We start from the raw sequence: 20,848 nt of genomic DNA on the forward strand, positions 1-20,848 counted from the left end.
GTGAGACCCCTCTGTCTTCAGAGAATGGCTTGGGTTGGAAGGGACCTTAAAGAAGATCCAGTTCCACCCCCTGCCATGGGCAGGGACCCCTCCCATTATCCCAGGTTGCTCCAAGCCCTGTCCAGCCCGGCCTTGGACACTTCCAGGGATCCGGGGGCAGCCACAGCTGCTCTGGACAACCTGTGCCAGGGCCTCCCCACCCTTGCAGGGAAGGATTTCCTCCCAATATCCCATCCATCCCTGCCCTCTGGCAGTGGGAAGCCATTCCCTGTGTCCTGCCCCTCCATCCCTTGTCCCCAGTCCCTCTCCAGCTCTCCTGGAGCCCCTTTAGGCCCTGGAAGGGGCTCTGAGCTCTCCCTGGATCCTTCCCTTCTCCAGGGGAACACCCCCAGCTCTCCCAGCCTGGCTCCAGAGCAGAGGGGCTCCAGCCCTTGGAGCATCTCTGTGGCCTCTGGTCTCTCTCCAGCAGCTCCACAACCTCCTGCTGTTGGCCCCAGATCTGGAGGCAGCTCTGCAGGTGGGGTCTCACCTGAGGGGGCAGGGGAGCAGAATCCCCTCCCTTGTGCAGGTGTGGTCACTGCCAGCCCTGTCCTGTGGCCCTGCTGGTGGTGGGGAAGGTGCTTCCACCCAGAGCAGAGAGCAGCCAGGACCTGTCCCCAGCATCCCTGAGGATGCACAGGGCCCTGGAGCATGTGACTGCAGCCCAGGGCTGTGCCACCACTCCTTTCAAGGTGAATTTATGCACCCTCACTGTCCCTCTGGTTAAAATTCTTCCTCCAGGTCTGTACTTTGATACTCAGAGTTTGCACCAAGGGAGCACTGGAATTTTATGAGCTGAGGGCTTGTAACTTGTGGGGAAATTACTGCTGTAAAAGAAATGACAGCTGAAAAAAAAAAAAAGATGACCCAGCACTTTTTTTTTTTTTTTCCAAAGAAAACTTTTAATTTCAACAAGACTGGAAGCTGCACAAAGAGAGCTACCACGAGTTTCTTTAGAACAACAGCTTAAATCTACACCAGGAATTGTGGAGAAGGGGCTCTCCTTCTGAGTAACAGCCTGGCCACAGGGTTGGCCTTGCAAAGGCCACCACCCTGCACCTGGTAGCTCTGTCCTAGACCAGGATATGGGCTCTCCTTCCTTTCAGGACAGCAAAGCAGCATTTGAAGGGGGTGGGTAGGGACCTTGCAAACAACAATCCACCCCAGGAGAACAGGACTTGCCTTCAGAGTGCTGTTTCCTCTTGTCAGTCCAGCCTGATGTGTTTGAAGACAGCAGTGGGAGCCTCTTGCAGCTCACACATCAGTCTGATCCAAAGCCAGAGCCAAGAGGGTCAGGGAAACCTGCCCTGGTCATCCCCTCGGTGGCTCCAGCCTTCCCAGCTCCTGGCAGGGGTCACTCCTCCCTTCCAGGGTGAGCAAAGCCCCCCTAAAAAAGCATCCCATGAGGGACAGCAGGGTGCAAACTCTCACTCCCCTGCCTTGCTCTGCCACGACCACCCCTGCCCTGGGGCTGGGTCAGTGCAGAGCCCAGAGCCTGCTGTGGGGTCAGGCCTGGGGTTATGAGCTCAGGGCTGTGCTGGCAGCTCCCTTCTTATTTTAACCACTTCCCCACTGCTGAAACAAGATCTGTGTCACTGCAGGGGCCATCTGTCCCAGGGCAGGGAGCTGCACAGCTGCCTTTCAGCTGGGGGCACATTCAGGTGGACAGAGTACCTCACCTCCCATATATTTAACATTAAAAGGGCTCATTTCAGCATCCTTCAGCACAACAGAAATGTGACTGTGGCCTCTGCCTGCTTCCAGGCTGCAGGATGTCAATCACTGAGGGCCAGAAAGTGGCCAGAGCCTTTTCCTTGGATAAGGAAGCACATTCCTCTCCCAGCTGAAGCAGCATCTTTCCAGCATGGAGCAGGCACCAGAGGGGAGGGAGAAGAGGCTGCCTAAGAAAGGGAGGCAAAACCTTCAGGGTTTTACTCAGCTCTGAGCTGGAAAGATGCCTCAAATCTCAAGGAAGAAAATAAACAACTGGAGTTTCTATTTCAAACCATCCTAATGGAAAAAAAAAAAACAACCAAACAAAAAAAAATCACCAAAAACTTTCAGGTAAACAGGAAAGAAGGGAGAAAAAAAATACTCAACCCCAAGCACTAAGACTCCAGTCAGCATTTGCAGCCATCCAAGCAGACAGCAAGGGCAGTGAGGATGGAGGCCAGCAGTGCCACACGGTCACCCCGGGGGCTGCAGCTCCCCAGTGTCCCATCCTTGTCACCATCCCAGTGCTGGGCCACCCCAGAGCAGGGGACCAGGAGTCTCCTGCCACCCATCTGCCACCATTGTCCCCCCACCCGGCCAGTGCCCTTCAGTTGTCTCCTGCCTGCACGTACTCCTCGGTGGCCTTGGAGAGGGTGCTGAGGTACTGCCAGCTCAGGGCTGCCAGGAGCATGGCACAGGACAGGTAGATGGGGGAGTAGTGGTGGCGGGAGGCCATGGGGCCGGCGGGCAGGCTGGCGGCGCGGATGGAGGAGATCACCTGCTGCGTCTTGTTGGACGAGGGGTCCGTGCTCGGGATCTTCTGGTAGATCTGAAGGAGGAGGGAGGAGGAGTTATGGCTCCCACAGGAAGTTCAGGGAGGAAAATGGGAGGAGGTTGAAGTTTTAAGGGCCAAGAGTGACGTCGGTGGTGGAGAGCCATGAGGCAAGGGACAGCTGGATGGGGCCAGGGGCCCATCCCCCCTTTCCCACTTCCCTTGGGAAGTGCACTAAGCCAAGCTGCCTCTTGAGGGCACCCCATGATGGGACATGGACCACATGGCTTTGGACACGATCCCTCAAGCCCCAGTGGTGTTACTGGGACCAGTGGTGTTACTGGGATCAGGGTTTTTCACTCTGCAATCCTCACTCGCTGTATAGCCCACCTGACACCAGTGGGAACATTCCTGCCTGGAAACAGCCTCCTCATCACCTGATTCTGTGGCATTTGGGGGTTTCTTCTCATGGCTTTCTGAGATACTCCTCTGCAGGAGTCTGAGCAAGGTGGGCTCAAGCAGAGACCCTCTCCTGGGTTAAAGCCCAGCAGTGTCACTGTCCCTTGCCATGGGATCAGCCAGTTCACAAGGGCAGCTCTAATGGTTTGGGGTCTCCCTGCTGCAGAAGTGAAGTATTTTTATTTAATAGCCTTCTCTGGAATTGGGTTTTGGGGATGGGGGTGTTTTTTTCCCATAAAACCCTCTACCGGTTGACTCTCCATGTGAACTTTTAATCTCCACAGGACCCTGAAGTCAGGAGGAAGTCATAAGGTCCCCCTGAGCCTCCTTTTCTCCAGGGTGAGCCACTCCCCAGCTCTCTCAGCTACTCCTGGTGCTCCAGCCCCTTCCCCATCTCCATTCCCTTCTCTGGACACGCTCCAGCCCCTCAATGTCCTTCATGTTGTGAGTGGCCAGAACTGGCCCCAGAATTGGGTCAAGGGGATGGGCACTACCCTGGTCCTGCTGGATACACTACTGCTGGTCCAGGCCAGGATGCCCATGGCCCCAGTCCCTACTTCTCAACACAGACCCAGACCCAGGGAACATTCAAGGGAACACATCAAGCACAATTTGGTCCAGACCAAAACCACATCAGGGTCACCACTCCCCACCACCACTGAGCCAAGGATAAAATTAACAGATCCCCAATGTACTCCCAATCCCACCCCAAGAACAGGGACAGGAACAGCCAGAAATGACCCAAAACAAACTGCTGAACCTACCTCTTCCACATACTGGTACATGATGGCTTTGACAGCTTGGATGTTCGTGGCATCCATCATGAGGGTGACAGCCTGGCCCTTGCGGATCTTCACCACCCCCCTGAACACCTGCTGGTTGTTGTAGCAGGCAGCCAGTGTGGCAATGGCCATCACCTGAGGAGAGACAGCAACTTGCACTGCAAGGAACTTCCCAAAGGGTCACCCTCTCCACAGTGACATCCATGGAGTGGAGCCACAACCTCAACAACAGCAGAAATGGCAGGAGCCAAGAAATAGGCAAAAAACCCACGACACGGAACCTCCTCCACCTCCAGCTCCTCACCAGCTGGGCTGCAGAGGGTGAGGAAGCACTTGGAAGCTCAGCTCACCTGGGGGATAGCACAGAAGTTGAAGACACTTTGGTTTTTGAGGCGGGACAGGTAGGTGAGGACGTCGGGGACGTGGTGGAGGGCGTTGGTGATGAGCTCATTGAGGCACTGCACGGCCGCGTCGATGTTCTCTGGCTTGGCAAGGTCTGAGAGCTTCTTGGCATATCTGCTCCAAACCTAAACACCAAGAGAAGTGTTCCTGAGCTGGAGGGTGCAGTGATGTCATCAGAGAGACAGCAGGTCTGGGAGAGCAACAAGAACCACCCAAAACCCCCACACAACAGCCTTGGAGCATCGCTGGGGTAAAGAAAGGCAGGAAGGGCAGGCGTCACTGTGGGGACGTGACAGTGGCCTTGGTGCACACAAAGAGATGGTAAAGTAGGAGGGTGAAACTCATCTCCACATCTTTCCTAGGGAGGGCAAGGACAAGGTGAGTCACACATCAAGAAATGCCCTGTGAGACAGCTGAGCCACAGGAAAAGGGGGAGAAAAATTTTTGGACATCATGTCAGGCACAGGCAGAGCTGATCCTGCTTTTTGGGAGCTTTTGGGTACCCTCCTGGGATCTCAGGCAGTCTCCTCCTCCCTCATTCCTAGAGAAAACCTAGCAGAGAGGAGAAAGCTGCCTAAATAGCTCCTGGCAGTGCATGGTGACATCACCTTGTGCCCACATCTGTACCCAGAGAGCTGCAGACAGATATCAGCCAGCTGTCATCAGAACTGTCATTACCAAGATGTACAGCCAACAGTAGCATTTTATGAGGTTTTTCCTCACCTCCCTGGGCCAGAATTCCCTTCCCTCCAGCTGGTCCTCCAGATAGTCACGGATGATGTTGGTTTTCTGCAGGAAGAGGCCCATGGAGTTTGCCAGGTCTGTGTCCTGCCCCACGATGGAATCTTCCAGCTCTGATGCAGAGAAGAGACGGGAAAGGCCAATCCCCACCAGCCCAGCAACGTAGTGACAGTACTGCCAAGGAGGTGCCAAGTTGGGAAAGGGGGGGAAAAAAAAAACAAGATAAAAGGAGTAGTTATAAAGAGCTGCCTGTTTGCCACAGTGAGTTTTACAAAAAGCAACTGACAGTTCATTTGATGCAAGATCTCCCTAGGATGTCTCAGCTTTCCCATGAAAACAGTTTTTCCCAACAGGGATGCTCTGTCTACTCCTTTCATAGAGACAAGGTGGGCCCTACCTGGAAGTGTTCAAAAAACCTGTGGATGTGGCACTTGGGGACACGGTTCTGTGGTGGCCTTGGCAGTGCTGGTGGAATGATTTGGCTTGATGAACTCAGAGGGCTTTCCAACCTTAACTCCATGACCCTACTCATGCTCAGTCCATTCCTCTGTCTGGGCTGACTCACCTTGTCCCACTCATGCTGAGAATCCACCTTTTTCTCCAAGAACTCTGCCATCCCAACACCCATCTTGTGACAAATATCTGAAATCACATCCTGGTAGACCTTGGACAGGTTTCTGAACTCCATGGAGATCTGTAGCATGGTGAAAACAGAAAGAGAGTGTTCAGGAAGGAAAAAAAAAAAGCAGCACAGCTCAACATTTATTAACAAATCAGAAAAATACTGTTTACCAGGCTCTAATCCTGCCCTGGCTGGAGATCTGGGACAACTCCTTCAACCTGAGCTGTTTCAAGGTCCTTGGAGCTCAGGCTTAGCCTGTTCCCAGTCTAAACAGGATGGTCTCTGGCAGGAGATCAGACAGAGCAGAATCTTTGGGAAGGCTCTGTGGCCTTGGACTGGTATCATCTGGGAGCTGCAGGACAAAACTGACTGCACTTGGTACACAGAGCTGTTTTCCTCTGTAATTTGAGAGCATTCCATCACACCAGCCATGGGAAAAGACCCAAGGGAGGTTTCTGGTGCTCTGCTCTCCCCAGCTCTCTCCAGCTCTAGCTTCAAACATCTGGCACAACTGGAAAGGCAACAATCATTGAGCAAAGTGTGAAATCCACCTACAGCATGTCCAGCAATGTGACCATAGAATCACAGAGTGGGTTGGGCTGGAAATGACCTTGAAGATCTAGTTCCAACCCCCCTCCTATGGGCAAGGACACCTGCAGTGTCTCCATCACTCTCACTGAAAAAAAAAAACTTAAAAAGTGCATCCTCCTTTTCCCAAAACTATGGAGCATCATGTTTTACTGTGCTAAGCTTTATTCTCCATCAGTGGGTGACTGCAGCCAGCCCAGGGGTTGTGTGCCACAAGGGTCTGTCTATAAAACAAATGTATCCACTCTGCCTCTGTCTCTGTGGCTTCAGTCCCCTTCAAAGAGGGGCAGAGCCTGCAAATGCACCTCTAGGAAATATTAGTAGAAGTTTTTTACTATAAGGGTGGTGAGGCACGGGCAGAGCATGCCCAGAGAAGCTGTCAATGCCCCTCAAAAAATTCAGGGTCAGGGTGGATAAGGCTTGGAGCAACCTTGTCTAGTGGAAGGTGTCCCTGCCATGGCAGGGGATGGTATGGGATGAGCTTTTATGGTTCCACACAACCTAACAATTCCATGGTTCTACAATTTTATGATTATTAAATAATACCTGATCATGGATTTATTTAAAATATTAAAATAATATTTATCAAAATATTAATTAAAATAAATTTATTAGAATGTTTATTAAAATATTAAAATATTCATTTAAAATATTAAAAATATTAAATTCATACCTGAGCATGGATTGCCTCAAATAAATAACATAAACACCAAGAGAGAACAGCAAAGTGCCACAAACACCTTTTAAAAAGCTCCTCTAAAGCCAAGCCACTGACTTACCTACTGTATCCCTACCCACATTCTTGTTGCCAAGAATCCCAACACAGACATCCCCTAGAGCACTCCACACCCTGACAGGCCACAGCCACAGTCACCCCAAACCTGAGCATCAGAACTCACAACACATCCCAGTTCCCCAAACAACTACCCCATTCCCACTGCTAGGGAAAGCCTGAAAAGGGTAGAATAAACTAAAAATGGTAAAAACCTGAACAAAATAGAGCATCCTCTGAAAATGAGAGGCTCTTCACCAGAACTATTACATTTGTTCTTAAAGAGAGCGATGAAAAAAGCCCTAAAAAATCAACTCAACAATAAAAAAATCAACACAATATTGTTACTGATAACAGTGAGGGTGCTTTTTGTCTTATATCACAGAGTTATGGAATGGTTTGGGTGGGAAGGGACCTTAAAGCTCATCTCATTCCACCCTCTGCCCTACCTGAGGGCAGGAACACCTCCCACTGTGCAGACAGGTGTCCCATTTACATTTTTTAAAAAAATCTCTTTGTCTAAGATTTTTCTCTTGAGAAGCTGAAAAGCCTCAGAGAAAAAAAAAAATATCTTATTAACTTTTCTTTTGTTTTGCTTATATGAAATAAGATTAAAGATTAAAGATTTTTAGATTAAAGATGTTTAAAGATTTTTTATTTACAAGTAATTGTTTTACTGGTTTCTGGTGTGAGTTGTTTTCACTCATTGGCCAATCAGTGCTAAATTGTGTTGAGACTCTGAAAAGAGTCATGAGTTTTCATTATTACCTTTTTAGCATTCTATAAATATCCTTTCTGTATTCTTTAGTATAGTTTAGTATAATTATGATATGATATGATATGATATGATATGATATGATATGATATGATATGATATGATATAATATTAACCTTCTAAAAACATAGAGTCAAATTCACCATTCCTTCCTTCATCAGAACACCCCACAAATACAATACACAGCCAATTCACTGTGCTGGGTAACAACCCCAAATCTCTCCACAAGACAATGGTCATGTGCTCTTCCAGGAGAGAAGGCAAAAAGCCACTTTCCAGGGCTGGCACTTTTCCACAGCCAGATCCCCTCTGCCCCACAGCGTTGCCCAATGTTTGAGTTTCTCACCCCAGCTTGGCACCCAGCCCCAGGCAGGTGATGGAGCCCTTGGGAAGATCTGTGGCACTGAACAAGCTCTGCAGGCACCACATGGAGACAACCATGCACCCAGAGATGCCACCAGGAGCAAGGAGGAGGCTGCCTTACCGTTGGGAAGTCTTCCAGCACCTGCCTATCCTTCTCCTTGCTCTCTGTGTACTTCCAGTCTGGCTGGTAGAGATGGGAGTGGAACTCGTGCAGCATCGGGACCTTGACATCCAAGGGGATGCTCATGTCATCCTCTACAGTGTCCAGGGCACGGAGAACCAGGTAGAATATACAGACTGCATGGCTGGAAATGGAGAAAAACCAGTAATCCTTTAGTTGGCAGTGCCTAGGAGGCAGGACAAGCAGCTGCCTTCAGCAGAGGCACTTTGAGCTCAGCGTGTCACACAGTGGCACTGCCAGGTGCCCTTGGAAGATACCAGCCAGGTTAGGAAATCCAGGATTTCCCCTCATGAGGAGAACTACAGCATGATTTTGGGGTTTCTAAGATGTGTATCAGGGAACTACAGCATGATTTTGGGGTTTCCAAGATGTGTATCAGGGAAGGGTCAGGCCTGTGAGCTCCCTGAGCAGGGAAGATCCAACCCTGCAAGCAAAGCCAGCACTCACCTGGACCCAGAGAACAGAGCCTGAGGTCAGCTTATTTGGAAATGCAAACGTCAAATAGGGAAGGGGGGGAAAAACAGGTATGTTTTCTCCATCACTCCCCCTTCTCTGCACACCTTTTACCCTGTTGGGGGAAAATATTCCCTGCTCCCTGTTGGGGAGGAATAAAGGGGTCACACTGTGCAACAGGAACATTAGGACTGGCAGAAAGAGCCAAAATCACCCTGTAGTTTATATCTCCAGGAGCAAGACACTGGAGGCAGCCCATGTGCTCCAGCATCCCAGCAGGAAGCTGCTGGAGAGCCACCTCCCCTCCTGCTCCCACCACCCCTGCCTTCCCTATCCCTGCTTTCTTCCCCATCCCTGCCTCCACATTTCTGCAGCTGAAGGAAAAAAAAGAAAAACAAACAAAACCAAGTCCTGATGGCAAGAAATGCTGTTTGCAACTCCAGGATTTATATTAAATAATCCCCAGATCTCCATGAGCACAGGGATATATGCCAAGGAGATGAAGCATTTATTAATTGTTTAACAAATGGAAAGTAGCTTGAATGCTAATGGTGCTGTACTCCTGGAATGACAATATGCAAGCAGTGATTAATCACCCAGGGAAAACTGACTTGCTCTTAGAGCCAATACTGTTAAATTTGGCTTTTTCTTCCTTGATTAGAAGGGTATTTAACACCTCTGTCACACCACATGAGCAGCCCTCTCGTGCTCCTGTTCCTCTGTGTGACTGAGTTTTTCCATTCCAACCAGGCTGTAAATGTTCATCCAACAGGATACAAGTGCCCAAGGCTCCAACCTGCTTCCAGAAGCCCCCAAGAAAAGCAGATCAGAACCTGGAAATGCCATCCCAGACACACCTCTCACATGGGCATCATGCCCAGGGAAGAGCCAACAGTAATTCCAGAACCCAGCAGAGTTAAAACACTTATTTAACCTCAGTTCTGCATCCAGACCTTACCTGCCTCCCTAACTTCCATCCCATACTGAATTTAGACCCGTGGCACAAATGGAAGCAGATACTTGCAAAGAACAATTCTGGATCTTCCAGAGCTCAAGCTCAGCCCTGTCCTGGCTACAGCTCCCTCCTGCCCAGGTGAAGAGTCTCCTTTCTCCTTGCCAGAACATAGAGCCTGTGCTGGACCCTCAGGAATAGATCCTGAAGAGTTCCAAAGACAGGCAGGACCATGGAACTGGCAGCAGAGAGGCAGGAGCACCCCTCTCCTCCTCTCCATCACCAGGAGAGGAGCTATGAGCTTGGATCATAACTCTTTTCCACCAGCAGCAGTTATGATGCTGTTGGCTCAGCCGTGGATGAAACTGCAGTTTTGAGCCTCCCACCTTCCCAGAAAATGCCCTAACCATGGAGCAACGAGCTGGACAGGGCTCGGGCCAGCAAAACAGGTGGTTTATGGGGCAAAAAAAAAAAAAAACAGAAAGGAGGAACCAGACATTTCAGCTCAACTACCAATACCCTGTCTGGCCAGGGAAGCACTGCCCCAAGCACTCCTCCAGAAGTTCCCCATTTTCCAGCAGCCCTTCTGAGATGCCTGTCTGTAACCACAGGGGCTCAGCTGAACTCCCTGATGAGGTCAACATCAATGCAAGCACTTTTTTGATCCAGCAAAATTATTTCCTTCTGTAAGGCTGTGGCTCTACCTATTTCTCTATCCTCCCTATTCTGTATTTCCCTTGTTTGTCCCTAAATTCTCTGGTGGGACTCCTAGGCTTTGAAAATGAATCTCTCCTGATGCACTACTGAGCCAGCTGTAATCCAACCACTATCCCTGCCCAACCGTGGGTTGCAAAGATCAGGCAAGAGCACTTTTAGGATGCCAGGCAGAAGTTTCTGGGCCCTGAAGGGTGATCCTGATCCCACAGACTGCAGGGCAAGGATTAAAGGACAAAAAAGACAGACAAAGAAAACTGCACGAAGTTGGAGGCAAGCACAGGGCAGACACATTGCTAACAGGTTTCATAGTGTTTTCTTAATTTTTTTTCTTAATTCCTGCACAGAAAAAGCATGGAAAATAAAAAGCTTAATTCTTGGCCCTACTTGTACTTTTCCATGCAATTTCAGCCAAACCACTGAACTTCTCTGCCTGTCAACCAGCCTGCAAACATCATTTCATAAACACTGGACACAGCTATGGGGCACCATCCAAAATGCCAAACCAGGGCTCAGAAACCCCACAGACCACCCAGTGCTTGGGGTGGTGCCTGCAACTGCTCAGATCAGAGCCATCACACGTGTCTGGAACAACTCCCAGAACCCCTAAATTTGATCATCAACCCATCTTGAAATTAACTGGGGATTTAAAAACTGAAATCAGTAACTGTCAAATGAATATAGGGAATTATATGGAGAATAATTACATGGCATGAGGCCCCCTGGCCAGCTGAGCTTTACATCCTCTGTCACTATTCCTGTCTGAAGCTCTTCTGCACAGGGCAGCAAAATTTGCAGAGCAAAAAGTGAGTGTGCAACAAACCCCCTGTGACAACTGCACAGCTTCTGAGGCAGCTGCTTCCAAAAGCACCTCCCAGGCAAGGCCCAGACCCTTGGTCAGCCCCAGGTTTTTCCTCACCTCCTCCCTCCAGCCTTTGTCCAGCGGCAGCCTTGGCAGTGCCAGGACACATTCCCAGGGTGTCACACAGGGCACACTGCCAGGCCCTGTGTTTAACAGCCTGCTGGCCAGGAGGCTCAGCCCAGAGACCCAGTCTGGGGGGGGGATGTGGTGTGGAGGGGGGATGTGGTACAGCCAGCTGGGACGTGAAAAGCCCCACGTCCTGCTGCATGGGGTGGGGCTGAGCTGAGCTGAGCGAGTCCAGTCAGCTCCTGATGGGAGAGGGAGCGTGTCCCAGCACCTCCACTAGAGAAAAATGGACTTTGGGGGTATTGCATGGGCCCAGCTCTGGTATTGGGGGGCATCACACCCACCAGCTCCTGAAACTCCCACTAAGTTCCGTGGGATCCGCAGTGTTGGGGTGGCATTGTAGCCACCACCTCCCAGGGAGGAGAATGACCCCCGCCATCTCCAGGGGGTTCCCGGTGTCAGGGAATGAGCTGCACCCACACCCTCCCGAGGATCCCCAGCTTTGGGGTGTCACCCCACCCACCCCCCCCCAAAAAACCCTAGTGCCGGGGGTCACCGCACGCCCTCCCCGGCCCCCGGTGTCCCCCCACTCACCGCAGCTCTCCATCCAGAGCCTGGATGACGGCGGCGAAGCTGCGGCTGGTCTGGTTGAGGTACCGGTAGCAGGTGCGGAGGCCACATCCCAGCGAGTCCTGCGGGCAGAGCGGGCCGGGGGCCGCGGGTTGGAGGCGGGGGGCGGCGGGCGGCGGGGCCGGGGGCGCCGCGGGGGCTCCGCAGCGCTGCTGCTGCTGCTGTCCCCGCCGCCGGCCCGCTGCCCGCGGGGGCTTCCGCGGCGGGGAGAGGGTCAGCGTCCGCCGCAGCACGGACACGGCCCGGGAGCCGGCCGCCATGGGGGCGCGGCAGCGGCGGCGGGGGGCTGCGGCCGCTCCGCCCCCGGCCCGAAACCCGCCCCTTAACCCGCCCCGTCCCGGCTCCGCGGCCGCTGCCATGTACGGACAGCGCCGGGGCCGTGCGGTGTCCGGAGCCCCGGGGATGCGCGCAGAGTACCGGCACCGAGCAATGCAAGGGATGCTCGGAGCTGGGGGGATGCATGCGGGTACGGGCACCGAGAAATGCATGGGAAGCCTGAGATGCTCGGAGTCAGTGGGATGCTCGCAGGATACCGGCACCGAGCAATGCGAGGGATGGCTGGAGCCGCGGGATGCTCCGGTAGCACCGGGGCTCTGCGATGGCCAGCATTGGTACCGCCACGGAGCAATGCAAGGGATGCCCGGAGCCGGTGGGAAGCTCGCAGGGTAGTGGCACCGGGCACAGCAGAGATGCTTGGAGCCGGTGGGATGCACCAATGTACAGGATGCCTGAAACCGGTGGAATGCCCGGAACCGGTAGGATGCACACACGGTACGAGCAATGCAATAGAATCGCGGAGCCGGTGCAACCGGGAAGCACCGAGACGCACACAGCCGGGCAAAGTCCTATACACGCCGGCTAGGGGATGGTCACCCATGGCAACACCGTATCCGCGCCCGGACATGACAGCACCCCCCACCTCCTCCTCCCGTGCCCCGCTCCCCACCGGGAGCACTGCGCACCGGCGACAGCGAAGCGCTTCCCGCCGCCCGCGCATCCCTCGCCGCTCACCGTGTCCATCCGAGGCATGACGGCGCGGTAGCCGCCCATCTTGAAGCGGAGCAGGTTGTAGATGTCCTCGGGGTGGCCCAGCCATTTCCGCAGCAGCTCCATGGGGGCCGCGCTGAGACCCCACCACCACCGCCGCCGCCGCGCGCTCCCGCCGCCCCCCCAACCCGCCGCTTAACCGGGAACGGGCGGGGCCGCTCCAGCCCCGCCCCGCAGCCAATCACAACGCTCGGCACATCGGTCGGTGGGGCGGGCGCGCCTTCGATTGGTAAAGGCGCGCTCGCACCAGGGCAGCGCCAGCCAATAGGAAAGCGGCGCGGCTGGTGTGACGGCCGGCGGCGGGCGCTGATTGGCGGAGGCGGGCGTCGGCACAGGCGGAGCGGGAAGGAGTCGGCGGCCCCGAACCCTCTCGTGTGAGCGTGAGGGAAGCGGAGCCGCCATGGAGGGACGGGAGGGTTGGCGTGGGAAGGGAGCGTGAAGACATTTCAGCTCCAGCCCCTTCCAATGGCAGGGACACCGTCCACTATCCCAGGTTGCTCCAAGCCCAGTCCAGCCTGGTCTTGGACACTTCCAGGGGCGGAGAAGCCACAGCTTCTCAGGGAGTTCCATCCCAGCCCCCACCTCCTCCTCACAGGGAAGAATTCCTTCCCCATAACCCATCTAACCCCGTGATCTGGCAGTGGGAAGGCATTCCCCCTTCTCCGAAGTCCCTCTCCAGCCCTCCTGAGCCCCTTTGGGCACTGGAAGGGGCTCTGAGATCTCCCTGGAGCCTTCTCCAAGCTGGACACCCCCAGCTCTGAGCCTGTCTCCATAGCAGAGGGGCTCCAGCCCTCAGAGCACCTCCATGGCCTCCTCTGGACTTGCTTCCACATGCCACACTTTTTCTGTGCTGGGAACCCAACACATACCCAGCTCCATCCTCATCTTTCAAAGTGCAAGATTCAGCTTCTGGGGTTCTCTCTTGTGAGTGGTTTTCTTCCAGAACTTGGGCTGTGATCATCATTGTGGATCCCTTCCAACTGAGGATATTCGATGATTCTTTGTTTTGGACAGGCACTTGGCCTGCAGAAGGGACATTAACCACCTTCTTTGGCCCCATAACCCCATTAATTCGTTTATTCAGCAATCCCATAACCTGCAACCACTCAAAGGTGTTGCAGTTCCCAGGGGAGAGGCTGTGCAAGTCTTGCCTAGGAAGCAGCTGCCTACAGCAGAGGTGTTTATCTCCAGCATTCCCAGCTGATTTGCAATCCATCTTTAAATCCCATTCCCATTAATGAGACCACTTACACAGCTAAGGAAAGGCACTGGTACCATCCTCAACAGGCAGCTGTTAACCAATTCCAGGCAGCTGGAATTTCCATGTACAGTCCAGTTTTTAACCAAGAAACTGCCAGAAATGACACACTTGAGATGAACATCACTGATTCTAATTCCAGCTTTTATTTTTTTTGCTCAAGTCAACAACTTTTTATTAAAATAAACTCAAATCCAGGGAGAGAGGACAGCAGCAGTTCCCATCTAGTGTAGAGACACAGCTCTATTTCCAAACCTTTCTGCTTTCAGGTTTCCTTGGAGATCCTGAGTTTTATGCAACACTGTCACACACTGTAATTTTTTTTAAGTTTTTACAGTGAGATCTGGAATTGGCAGTTTGCCACAAAGCTGAAACCTGTGGGTGCAGAGATGAGCTCCACCAAGCACTGCTGACGTATATTTTGTACATGTTGATGTGGAAGGAGGAGGGAGCTGTTCCTGTCAGATTCCATGGGAACGGCCCCTCATGTTTAACCACACCCAGTCACAGCCCAGCACACAGGTATTCAGCTCCAAACAGAGGCAGGATTATTTAATTCCTAATTAATCAAGCTGCTTAGGCAGAGGGATATCCTCTGTTTTGCTGACTCATCTGGGGTCAAGGGACAGGGTCACTTCAGACCACAGCAATCCCCTGCTTAACCCTTTACACTTCCCATCCACTGCCACCTGAATAAGGCGACCAATGCACCTCAGACCTGGTCAAACTCTTTACACTGTGGTGCCACTGTGACAAAAAAAACCATGGACAGCCACTCAGGGGACCTGGGACCTCCACTGGGCATTTAACTCTGCTAACTTCCTAAGGACTAAACACAACAGCCTGAAAGAAACCACAGAGACCTTCTAGGACAATGAGGAGCATGGCTCAGAGACCACCCAGCACCCTGCAGGACAGGTCACTCAGTGACTGGGGAAGGGTCCCCATTCCCTGGCAGCACTGCAGGCTGGCACTGAGGGCACCACCACGTCAGTCTCTTGAAGCCACCCGTGGGTCCAAAAGTGCCCTTCATCAGGGGATGTCCCAGGGGACACTGCTCCTTCTGGTACACCTGGGGGTGCAGCCCTTGGCCACGCAGTTTGTTGTGCAGCCACTCAGAGCTGAACTGAACGGCGCAGTCCAGCAGGCGCTCCAGATCTGAGAGAGCCAAGAGGGAGCCTGGTGTTAATGGGTGGATCCTGGCCAGGTACAAGATCTCATTCTTGATGATGTTCCCTAGAAGGGGTCAGAAACAAGGAGACAGCAAGGATATTTCTAATACAGGCTGCTGGCTTCAACCTGTGATTTCTGCCTCAAGGATCACAGCCAGCAACACCATTCCCTGTACCAGAGGTGGGATCCAAAGAGTAGACTTAGAGCTGGGAATTTGACTGGAAGGGGTTCTCTTCCCTCTACTGTTGCAGACCTTGAAGATGACCACATGCCCTCAGCTGGATCAATCAGAAGCTCTTAAACTAAAGAGAAAATTGCCCAGACATGCACTTCTGCATCTGTAGACATCCCACCCACCTTCCTCCATTTCTCTTTCTGCCTCTATTCCCTGGAACTCACCCAGCCCTGAAAAATATCTTTGGTCTAGGAGGGTGTAGCAGATGGGATCGGGTGTGCAGAGGGCACGCAGCGCCCGGCCTCGGTGGAATTCCACAGACAGGATGTCAGAAGCAGGATCAGCCCTGGGAGAGGAGCACCAGAGCATCCGGCAGTTGTAGAAAACAAGGAAGCCTCCACTCTCAAAGTGCAGAACCAGCCTGGGAAAAGCAGGGAAGTTGGAATTTCTCATCAGAAACATCTCTGAACTAGTTATACTCTGCAGCTGGCCACTCTCTCAAGACAAGGTGGCATCTTTAAGATCTGCAGCCATGAAGCTTGGTGGTAAACCCACACAGCTGGCAGAGAGTTTGTCCTTCTGCTGCCCTGTGACCCTGGTTGACAAAGCCTTCAGCAGGGCAGTCCACAAATCAGAGAAATGGATGTTAAAAGTAGCACAAAAAACTGCATCTAAAAACATTTGTATAGAAATAAAGTCATCCTTCAAAATAATCATAGAATGGTTTGGGTTGAAAGAGAACCCAAAGATCATCTTGGGCCACCCTCTGCCATGGGCAGGGACACCTTCCCCCACCCCAAGCCCTGTCCAGCCTGGCCTTGGACACTTCTGGGGATGGGGCAGCCACAGCTTCTCGGGGAAGCTGTTCCCCCTTGCTCTCTACAATTCCAGTGGGATATGGGACACAAACCATAGCCGTGTTTTCAATTCCCTGCTGCCTTTTACAGCATCACTCCAGCCTGTGATTCCAGGTGTATGAGACGTTTGTTATTGATCCAAGGCTTTTTTAAAAACACGTAACTGGGAGAAACTGGCATTTTTAGGGCATGATTCAGCCTGGCATCCTAAAAATTTTCTCTTCAAGGTAAAAATCTTAGCAGAGCTGGTACTATAATCCCCAGACAACTTCATCCTGCAATTCCACTGTGGATTCTCTGGTTGAACACAACCCACATTCACTCATGCCTTAAAAATTATCAGAGAAAATCAAGGCTAAGAGTATTCCCACACAGATTTGGTTTGGGAGAAAAGAGAAGAGGGAATACCTGGGCACAGGATCCTTCCAGTCCCCCCTTTTATTGGCTCTGCTTGCCCTCGAGAACTCGTTTGCGCGGACGCTGCCGAACATGCCAAAGTGGATGCGCAGCCAATTGCCCCGACCCTCTGCTGCCTCTGGGGCTTCAGATCTCGAGTGCTGGGCTTCCTGCAGCTCCTCATCCTGGGAATAGGGATGTGGAACACCATCCTGTCCTTGCTGTCCCTGGGCAGGACAGTGTGCCCCACAAGCAGCTTCTCTTTGCAGTGCTGTCTCTTCTGCAGTTGGTCCAGCAGGACCTTCAGCTGCCACAAATGCCAGGTACAAGTTCTTCCCATGAACCTGAGAAAAGAGGTGGGATGTGCTGATGATCCATAAAGGATTATAACATTCTAGAAAGACCTGGGTTCAAATGGACCTTAAAGCTCATCTCATTCCAAGCCCGTAGCCATGGGCAGGGACAACCTCTACTAGACCAGGTTGCTCAGCCCTCATCCAACCTGATTTTGAACACTTCCAGGGGTAAAACCTCTGGCTGTTTCCATACAAGTGACTTATTTTCTACAACCTCTATTAGAGGGCACATCAGCCCACCCTGAACATGGGATTCTTCAGCATTCAAACCATCCCCATCAGAGCTAGGGTCATCCTTGCAGATTCCTTTCTTTACCTGCCTCAAGCACAAGATGTTTAGATGTCATTCAATTCTGAATCCCTCGCAGGGATTCCCATCAGGCCCACCAGGACAGACACTCAGGGGTTTGAAATTTGTCATCATCACTTCTGATTTCTCTTCCCACTTTGTGCTGGGCACATTTTGTGCTTTTAATTTTGCTCTGCACCTTTAATCGGAGGTGAGGCTGCACCAGGGTTTGGCCAGTCAGGTCCAAATCATCATCTGGAGGTGTCAGGCCAGTGAAGCCCCAGCAGGACCGACCCAGTGTGACTTCTGACAAGTACCCACAGCACAGACATCTCAACTTAGCCAGGTGAAACCCTCAGGGAAACATTCACAGGTTCTGCACCTTCTGTCACCCAGGTGTGGGACAATGGTGATTTCTGCCCTCAGACTTGTCATGGATCTGTAAATTCAACTCACCTGGGAGTCCTGGAGCCTCAGGGCATTCAGGTCATTCACACTGAGCTTCCGGCTGCTTCCCCCCACCTTGGCCACCACTTGTCCCACAAAAGGGGAGGTCAGCAGCTGGAACTTCCTCACTGAGGGGCCCTCTGGCATCTCCAGCAGCTGCAGAGGGATTAGCAGGTCCTTGTCACACACTGCCCTAGACTTGAATGGAAGCTGCAACTCAAAAATACACAAAACATCCTCCTACATTTCCTCCTTAAGTTCCTGTGGCAAAGTCCGTGAAGATAAATAGGACCAGGATGGTGGATGAGTTTCCATCCTAGTGGATATATATAATTTAATCCAACACAGCCCTGAATAACATACTCCAATGGCAGTTTTCACACTAAGAGTGGGAATTTGGCCTGGGGAGTCTCCCAAAGTCCTTTTTTTCCTGGGGCAGTGGGAGGTTTCCCTGCCCACATCACTGGGGTTGGAAGCAGATGATCTTTAAGTTCCCTTCAACCCATTCCATTCTATAATTTTATGATTAGTGACCCAGAACCAGCACAGGCCAGTGACCCATCTTTTTCCTTATACACCACGGGAAGTGCTGCTCCCATGGAAAGATCAGCCCTGGAATTAGAACATCCCCACCCCTGGCTTTACCCACTGCTTGCCCCACTGACTGCAATGGCATGGAACCAGTTGGGGAGCATTCCTGCATTCTGCTAACAGCATCTGGGAGCAGAAGGTTCTGGGTGAGGGGGAGATGAGGCAGCACCATCCTACAGCTCCTTCCAGGAGGTCACACCAATACATAAAGAGTTATTTCTGGCATGAAGCCCCAGTTACTTGCAGTTCTTCTGAGGACTTCTGCTGGCTGTGGGTGTACAAGGAAAGCTCATCTTGGCTTTCATCCCACAGCACCAGTTCTCCCTGCAGACTAATCCCAGAGACCAGCACTGATCAGAGGCTCAGCTTCAAGCTCCACAGCACTCAGTACAGGGCTCTGAGGCACCTGGCACAGCTCTGAGACAGCTTGATGAGAAAATAAACACCAATCCTATGCCCCCCCACCAGAAGAGCCATTCCCACCTCATGCCAGCCATTCCTGTGCTGCAGCACAAACCAAATCCCTTTTGGAAGGGCTCAAGAGAAAACATGTTAGGGAACATGAATTGAATGTCTTAGATCCAGGTACAGATATTAAGGGGTCATCAAAACTAGATTCAGCAAGGGTAAAAGACTGAGCTTTAGTCCTCTGTCTTCAAGGGCATGTAATGATTAGTCACAGGCCTGCTCCAGTTTTATTGAAAAAATCTGCATGTTACATTGATCAAGAGACACCTAAAGAGATGCTTCTGCTGCCAAAGGCACCAGCAGCAGTTTGGATCCCTGGAAGCAGCTGGGCACAGGTCATCCAAGGAGTCTGCCCTGACTATCCAGGCACTGGCTTCACAGATTGAGTGCCAGCACAGCCCTGTGAGCCCAGAGCTCGCATCCCAGGGAAGTTCATCACCTGCAGAGCTCTGACTGCTGCTAAGTCAGTTCTCCACAGCTCCTTGTGAGAGACTGGAAGTGCTGGGAGCTCTCTAAGATATTAATGCTCACACTGCCCCAGCTGTAGCCTGACAGCAAAGGACCACTCCTTGTCAAGAGGAAAAACTGCCCTGTTCCCCACTGCATCAGAACCACCAGCATTTGCCATCCTTAGCCCATGTACCTGATTGCCTTATCTCCTTGTACCTCCTTATTTCACATTTTTACTCTAGATCCACTTCAGTCTCATCCACAGCACTCCCCTCTCCAAGGAGGAGGAGGAGGAAAACCACCCCCAGCCATCTGCAGGGCATGACACTCACCTTACCATGAGCATGGTACCTAAGCTAGTACCTCTGCAGGTCTGGGACAGGGAGCCAGGCCTCCAGGACAAACCCTCCCCCTGTATGGGCTCATTCCCAGTCCTTGTGCCCAGACAAAAGCCCAGCACCCACAGCAGAACAGAGCAAGGACAAGGCTCATGCCACTCACCCCAGCTCTGCCTGCACCCCCACAGCACCTGACTGCACCCAGGGATTGCAGGAAGGCTCCCTGTGACCTTACACCCCTGGGCAAGGCTCCTGCAGGGACTTCAAGGCACAGCTCTGACCCTCCATCTGCTCACATTCAGCCAAGCATCAGTTTGCAGCCATCCCCAGAGGGAAATCAGAGAGCAGGCACTGAGTTCCCACCTCATTCTCACCCACATCACCCCAGGGCAGTGAAGACACCCACTGCTTTTCCCCCAAGCCCCACATTCCTGCATCCAGGTCTCATCCACTGCTCTCCCCAGGCCTACCGTGTGCACCCATCTGGGGAGCAGGCTGGGCAGCCTTCCCCCCTACTTCATTACCTTTCCTCTACTCCTCACACCCTTTCCTCTGTCCCCAGCACCTCCACCCACCCTCGAGACTGCGCGCTATCTCCTTCCACCCACTTCTTTATAGGGGAGGAAGAACCTCCCTCCCCTCCCCAAAAAGCAGAGGAGCTCCCCAGTTGGCTGCTGAGGGAGCGATGGGCGGGTTCTAGGTGCTGATCTCACTCACCTCACCAGCTGTACCGGTCTGTAAACTGGTTGGACTGGGGAGGAAGCTGGGCAGTACCTGGCAGGGTGATTGGGTGCTCAGAGCAGGGCTGTGCCCCTGCAGAGGGGGAGGTGGCTGAACACAGCCCTTGCTGACTGCCTGATTTTGGCTCCAGGCTGTTGGCTCTGAGTTCAGCTGGAAGTATTCAGGCTGACCAAGGCCTACCGAGTAAAACTCAGGGAGAAGACCAAAAAGCTGAGTTATGGTGGTTTTTAAGTGTCCCCAAAGGCTTTTCCCCTCTCTGCTGTGTTCAGGGGCTTTTCCTCATTTATATTAAAATCATGGTCACAGACTGGTTTGGGTTGAAAAGGACCTTAGAGATCATCCAGTTCCACCTCTCTGCCACGGGCAGGGACACCTT

The 20,848-nt window shown here is 52.4% G+C and overlaps 2 protein-coding genes across 4 annotated transcripts; both read right to left on the reverse strand.

Moving 5' to 3' along the window:
• Window positions 1-913: 913 nt before the first annotated feature.
• FDFT1 (farnesyl-diphosphate farnesyltransferase 1) lies at window positions 914-13,058 on the reverse strand. Its single transcript, XM_059843095.1, has 8 exons — window positions 12,898-13,058; window positions 11,851-11,948; window positions 8,150-8,333; window positions 5,474-5,602; window positions 4,891-5,082; window positions 4,116-4,292; window positions 3,748-3,900; window positions 914-2,581 (listed from the first exon to the last, which is right to left on the reverse strand). Exons 1-8 carry the CDS (start codon window positions 12,997-12,999, stop codon window positions 2,360-2,362), a joined length of 1,257 nt encoding a protein of 418 aa, XP_059699078.1. The 5' UTR covers window positions 13,000-13,058; the 3' UTR covers window positions 914-2,359.
• A 1,256-nt stretch (window positions 13,059-14,314) lies between these two features.
• On the reverse strand, window positions 14,315-20,417 carry NEIL2 (nei like DNA glycosylase 2). Of its 3 annotated transcripts, none has more exons than XM_059843098.1 (5): window positions 20,340-20,417; window positions 17,894-18,040; window positions 16,805-17,136; window positions 15,764-15,960; window positions 14,315-15,427 (listed from the first exon to the last, which is right to left on the reverse strand). In XM_059843098.1, the coding sequence occupies exons 2-5, from the start codon at window positions 18,029-18,031 to the stop codon at window positions 15,111-15,113; spliced, it is 984 nt and encodes a 327-aa protein (XP_059699081.1). In that variant the 5' UTR covers window positions 18,032-18,040; window positions 20,340-20,417; the 3' UTR covers window positions 14,315-15,110. The 3 variants fall into 3 exon arrangements, with proteins under 3 accessions (XP_059699081.1, XP_059699084.1, XP_059699082.1); XM_059843101.1 differs by lacking the exon at window positions 20,340-20,417 and adding an exon at window positions 20,256-20,304; XM_059843099.1 differs by lacking the exon at window positions 20,340-20,417 and adding an exon at window positions 19,726-20,238.
• Window positions 20,418-20,848: the final 431 nt, after the last annotated feature.

Source organism: Haemorhous mexicanus, chromosome 3 (genome assembly GCF_027477595.1).
Source record: "Haemorhous mexicanus isolate bHaeMex1 chromosome 3, bHaeMex1.pri, whole genome shotgun sequence".
Classification (NCBI taxonomy): Eukaryota; Metazoa; Chordata; class Aves; order Passeriformes; family Fringillidae; genus Haemorhous; species Haemorhous mexicanus.

What these genes read in the sequence shown, in the direction of transcription:
- NEIL2 (XM_059843098.1), bottom strand. Translation starts at nt 18,031, where the DNA reads ATGCCAGAGGGCCCCTCAGTGAGGAAGTTCCAGCTGCTGACCTCCCCT. An exon ending in TGAGGCTCCAGGACTCCCAG is followed by an intron (nt 17,137 to 17,893) that starts GTGAGTTGAATT and finishes CTCTTTTCTCAG; the next exon opens with GTTCATGGGAAGAACTTGTA. An exon ending in TGGAAGGATCCTGTGCCCAG is followed by an intron (nt 15,961 to 16,804) that starts GTATTCCCTCTT and finishes TGCTTTTCCCAG; the next exon opens with GCTGGTTCTGCACTTTGAGA.
- FDFT1 (XM_059843095.1), bottom strand. Translation starts at nt 12,999, where the DNA reads ATGGAGCTGCTGCGGAAATGGCTGGGCCACCCCGAGGACATCTACAAC. An exon ending in TGCTGGAAGACTTCCCAACG is followed by an intron (nt 5,603 to 8,149) that starts GTAAGGCAGCCT and finishes ACCATGCTACAG; the next exon opens with ATCTCCATGGAGTTCAGAAA. An exon ending in TGTACCAGTATGTGGAAGAG is followed by an intron (nt 2,582 to 3,747) that starts GTAGGTTCAGCA and finishes CTCCTCCTTCAG; the next exon opens with ATCTACCAGAAGATCCCGAG.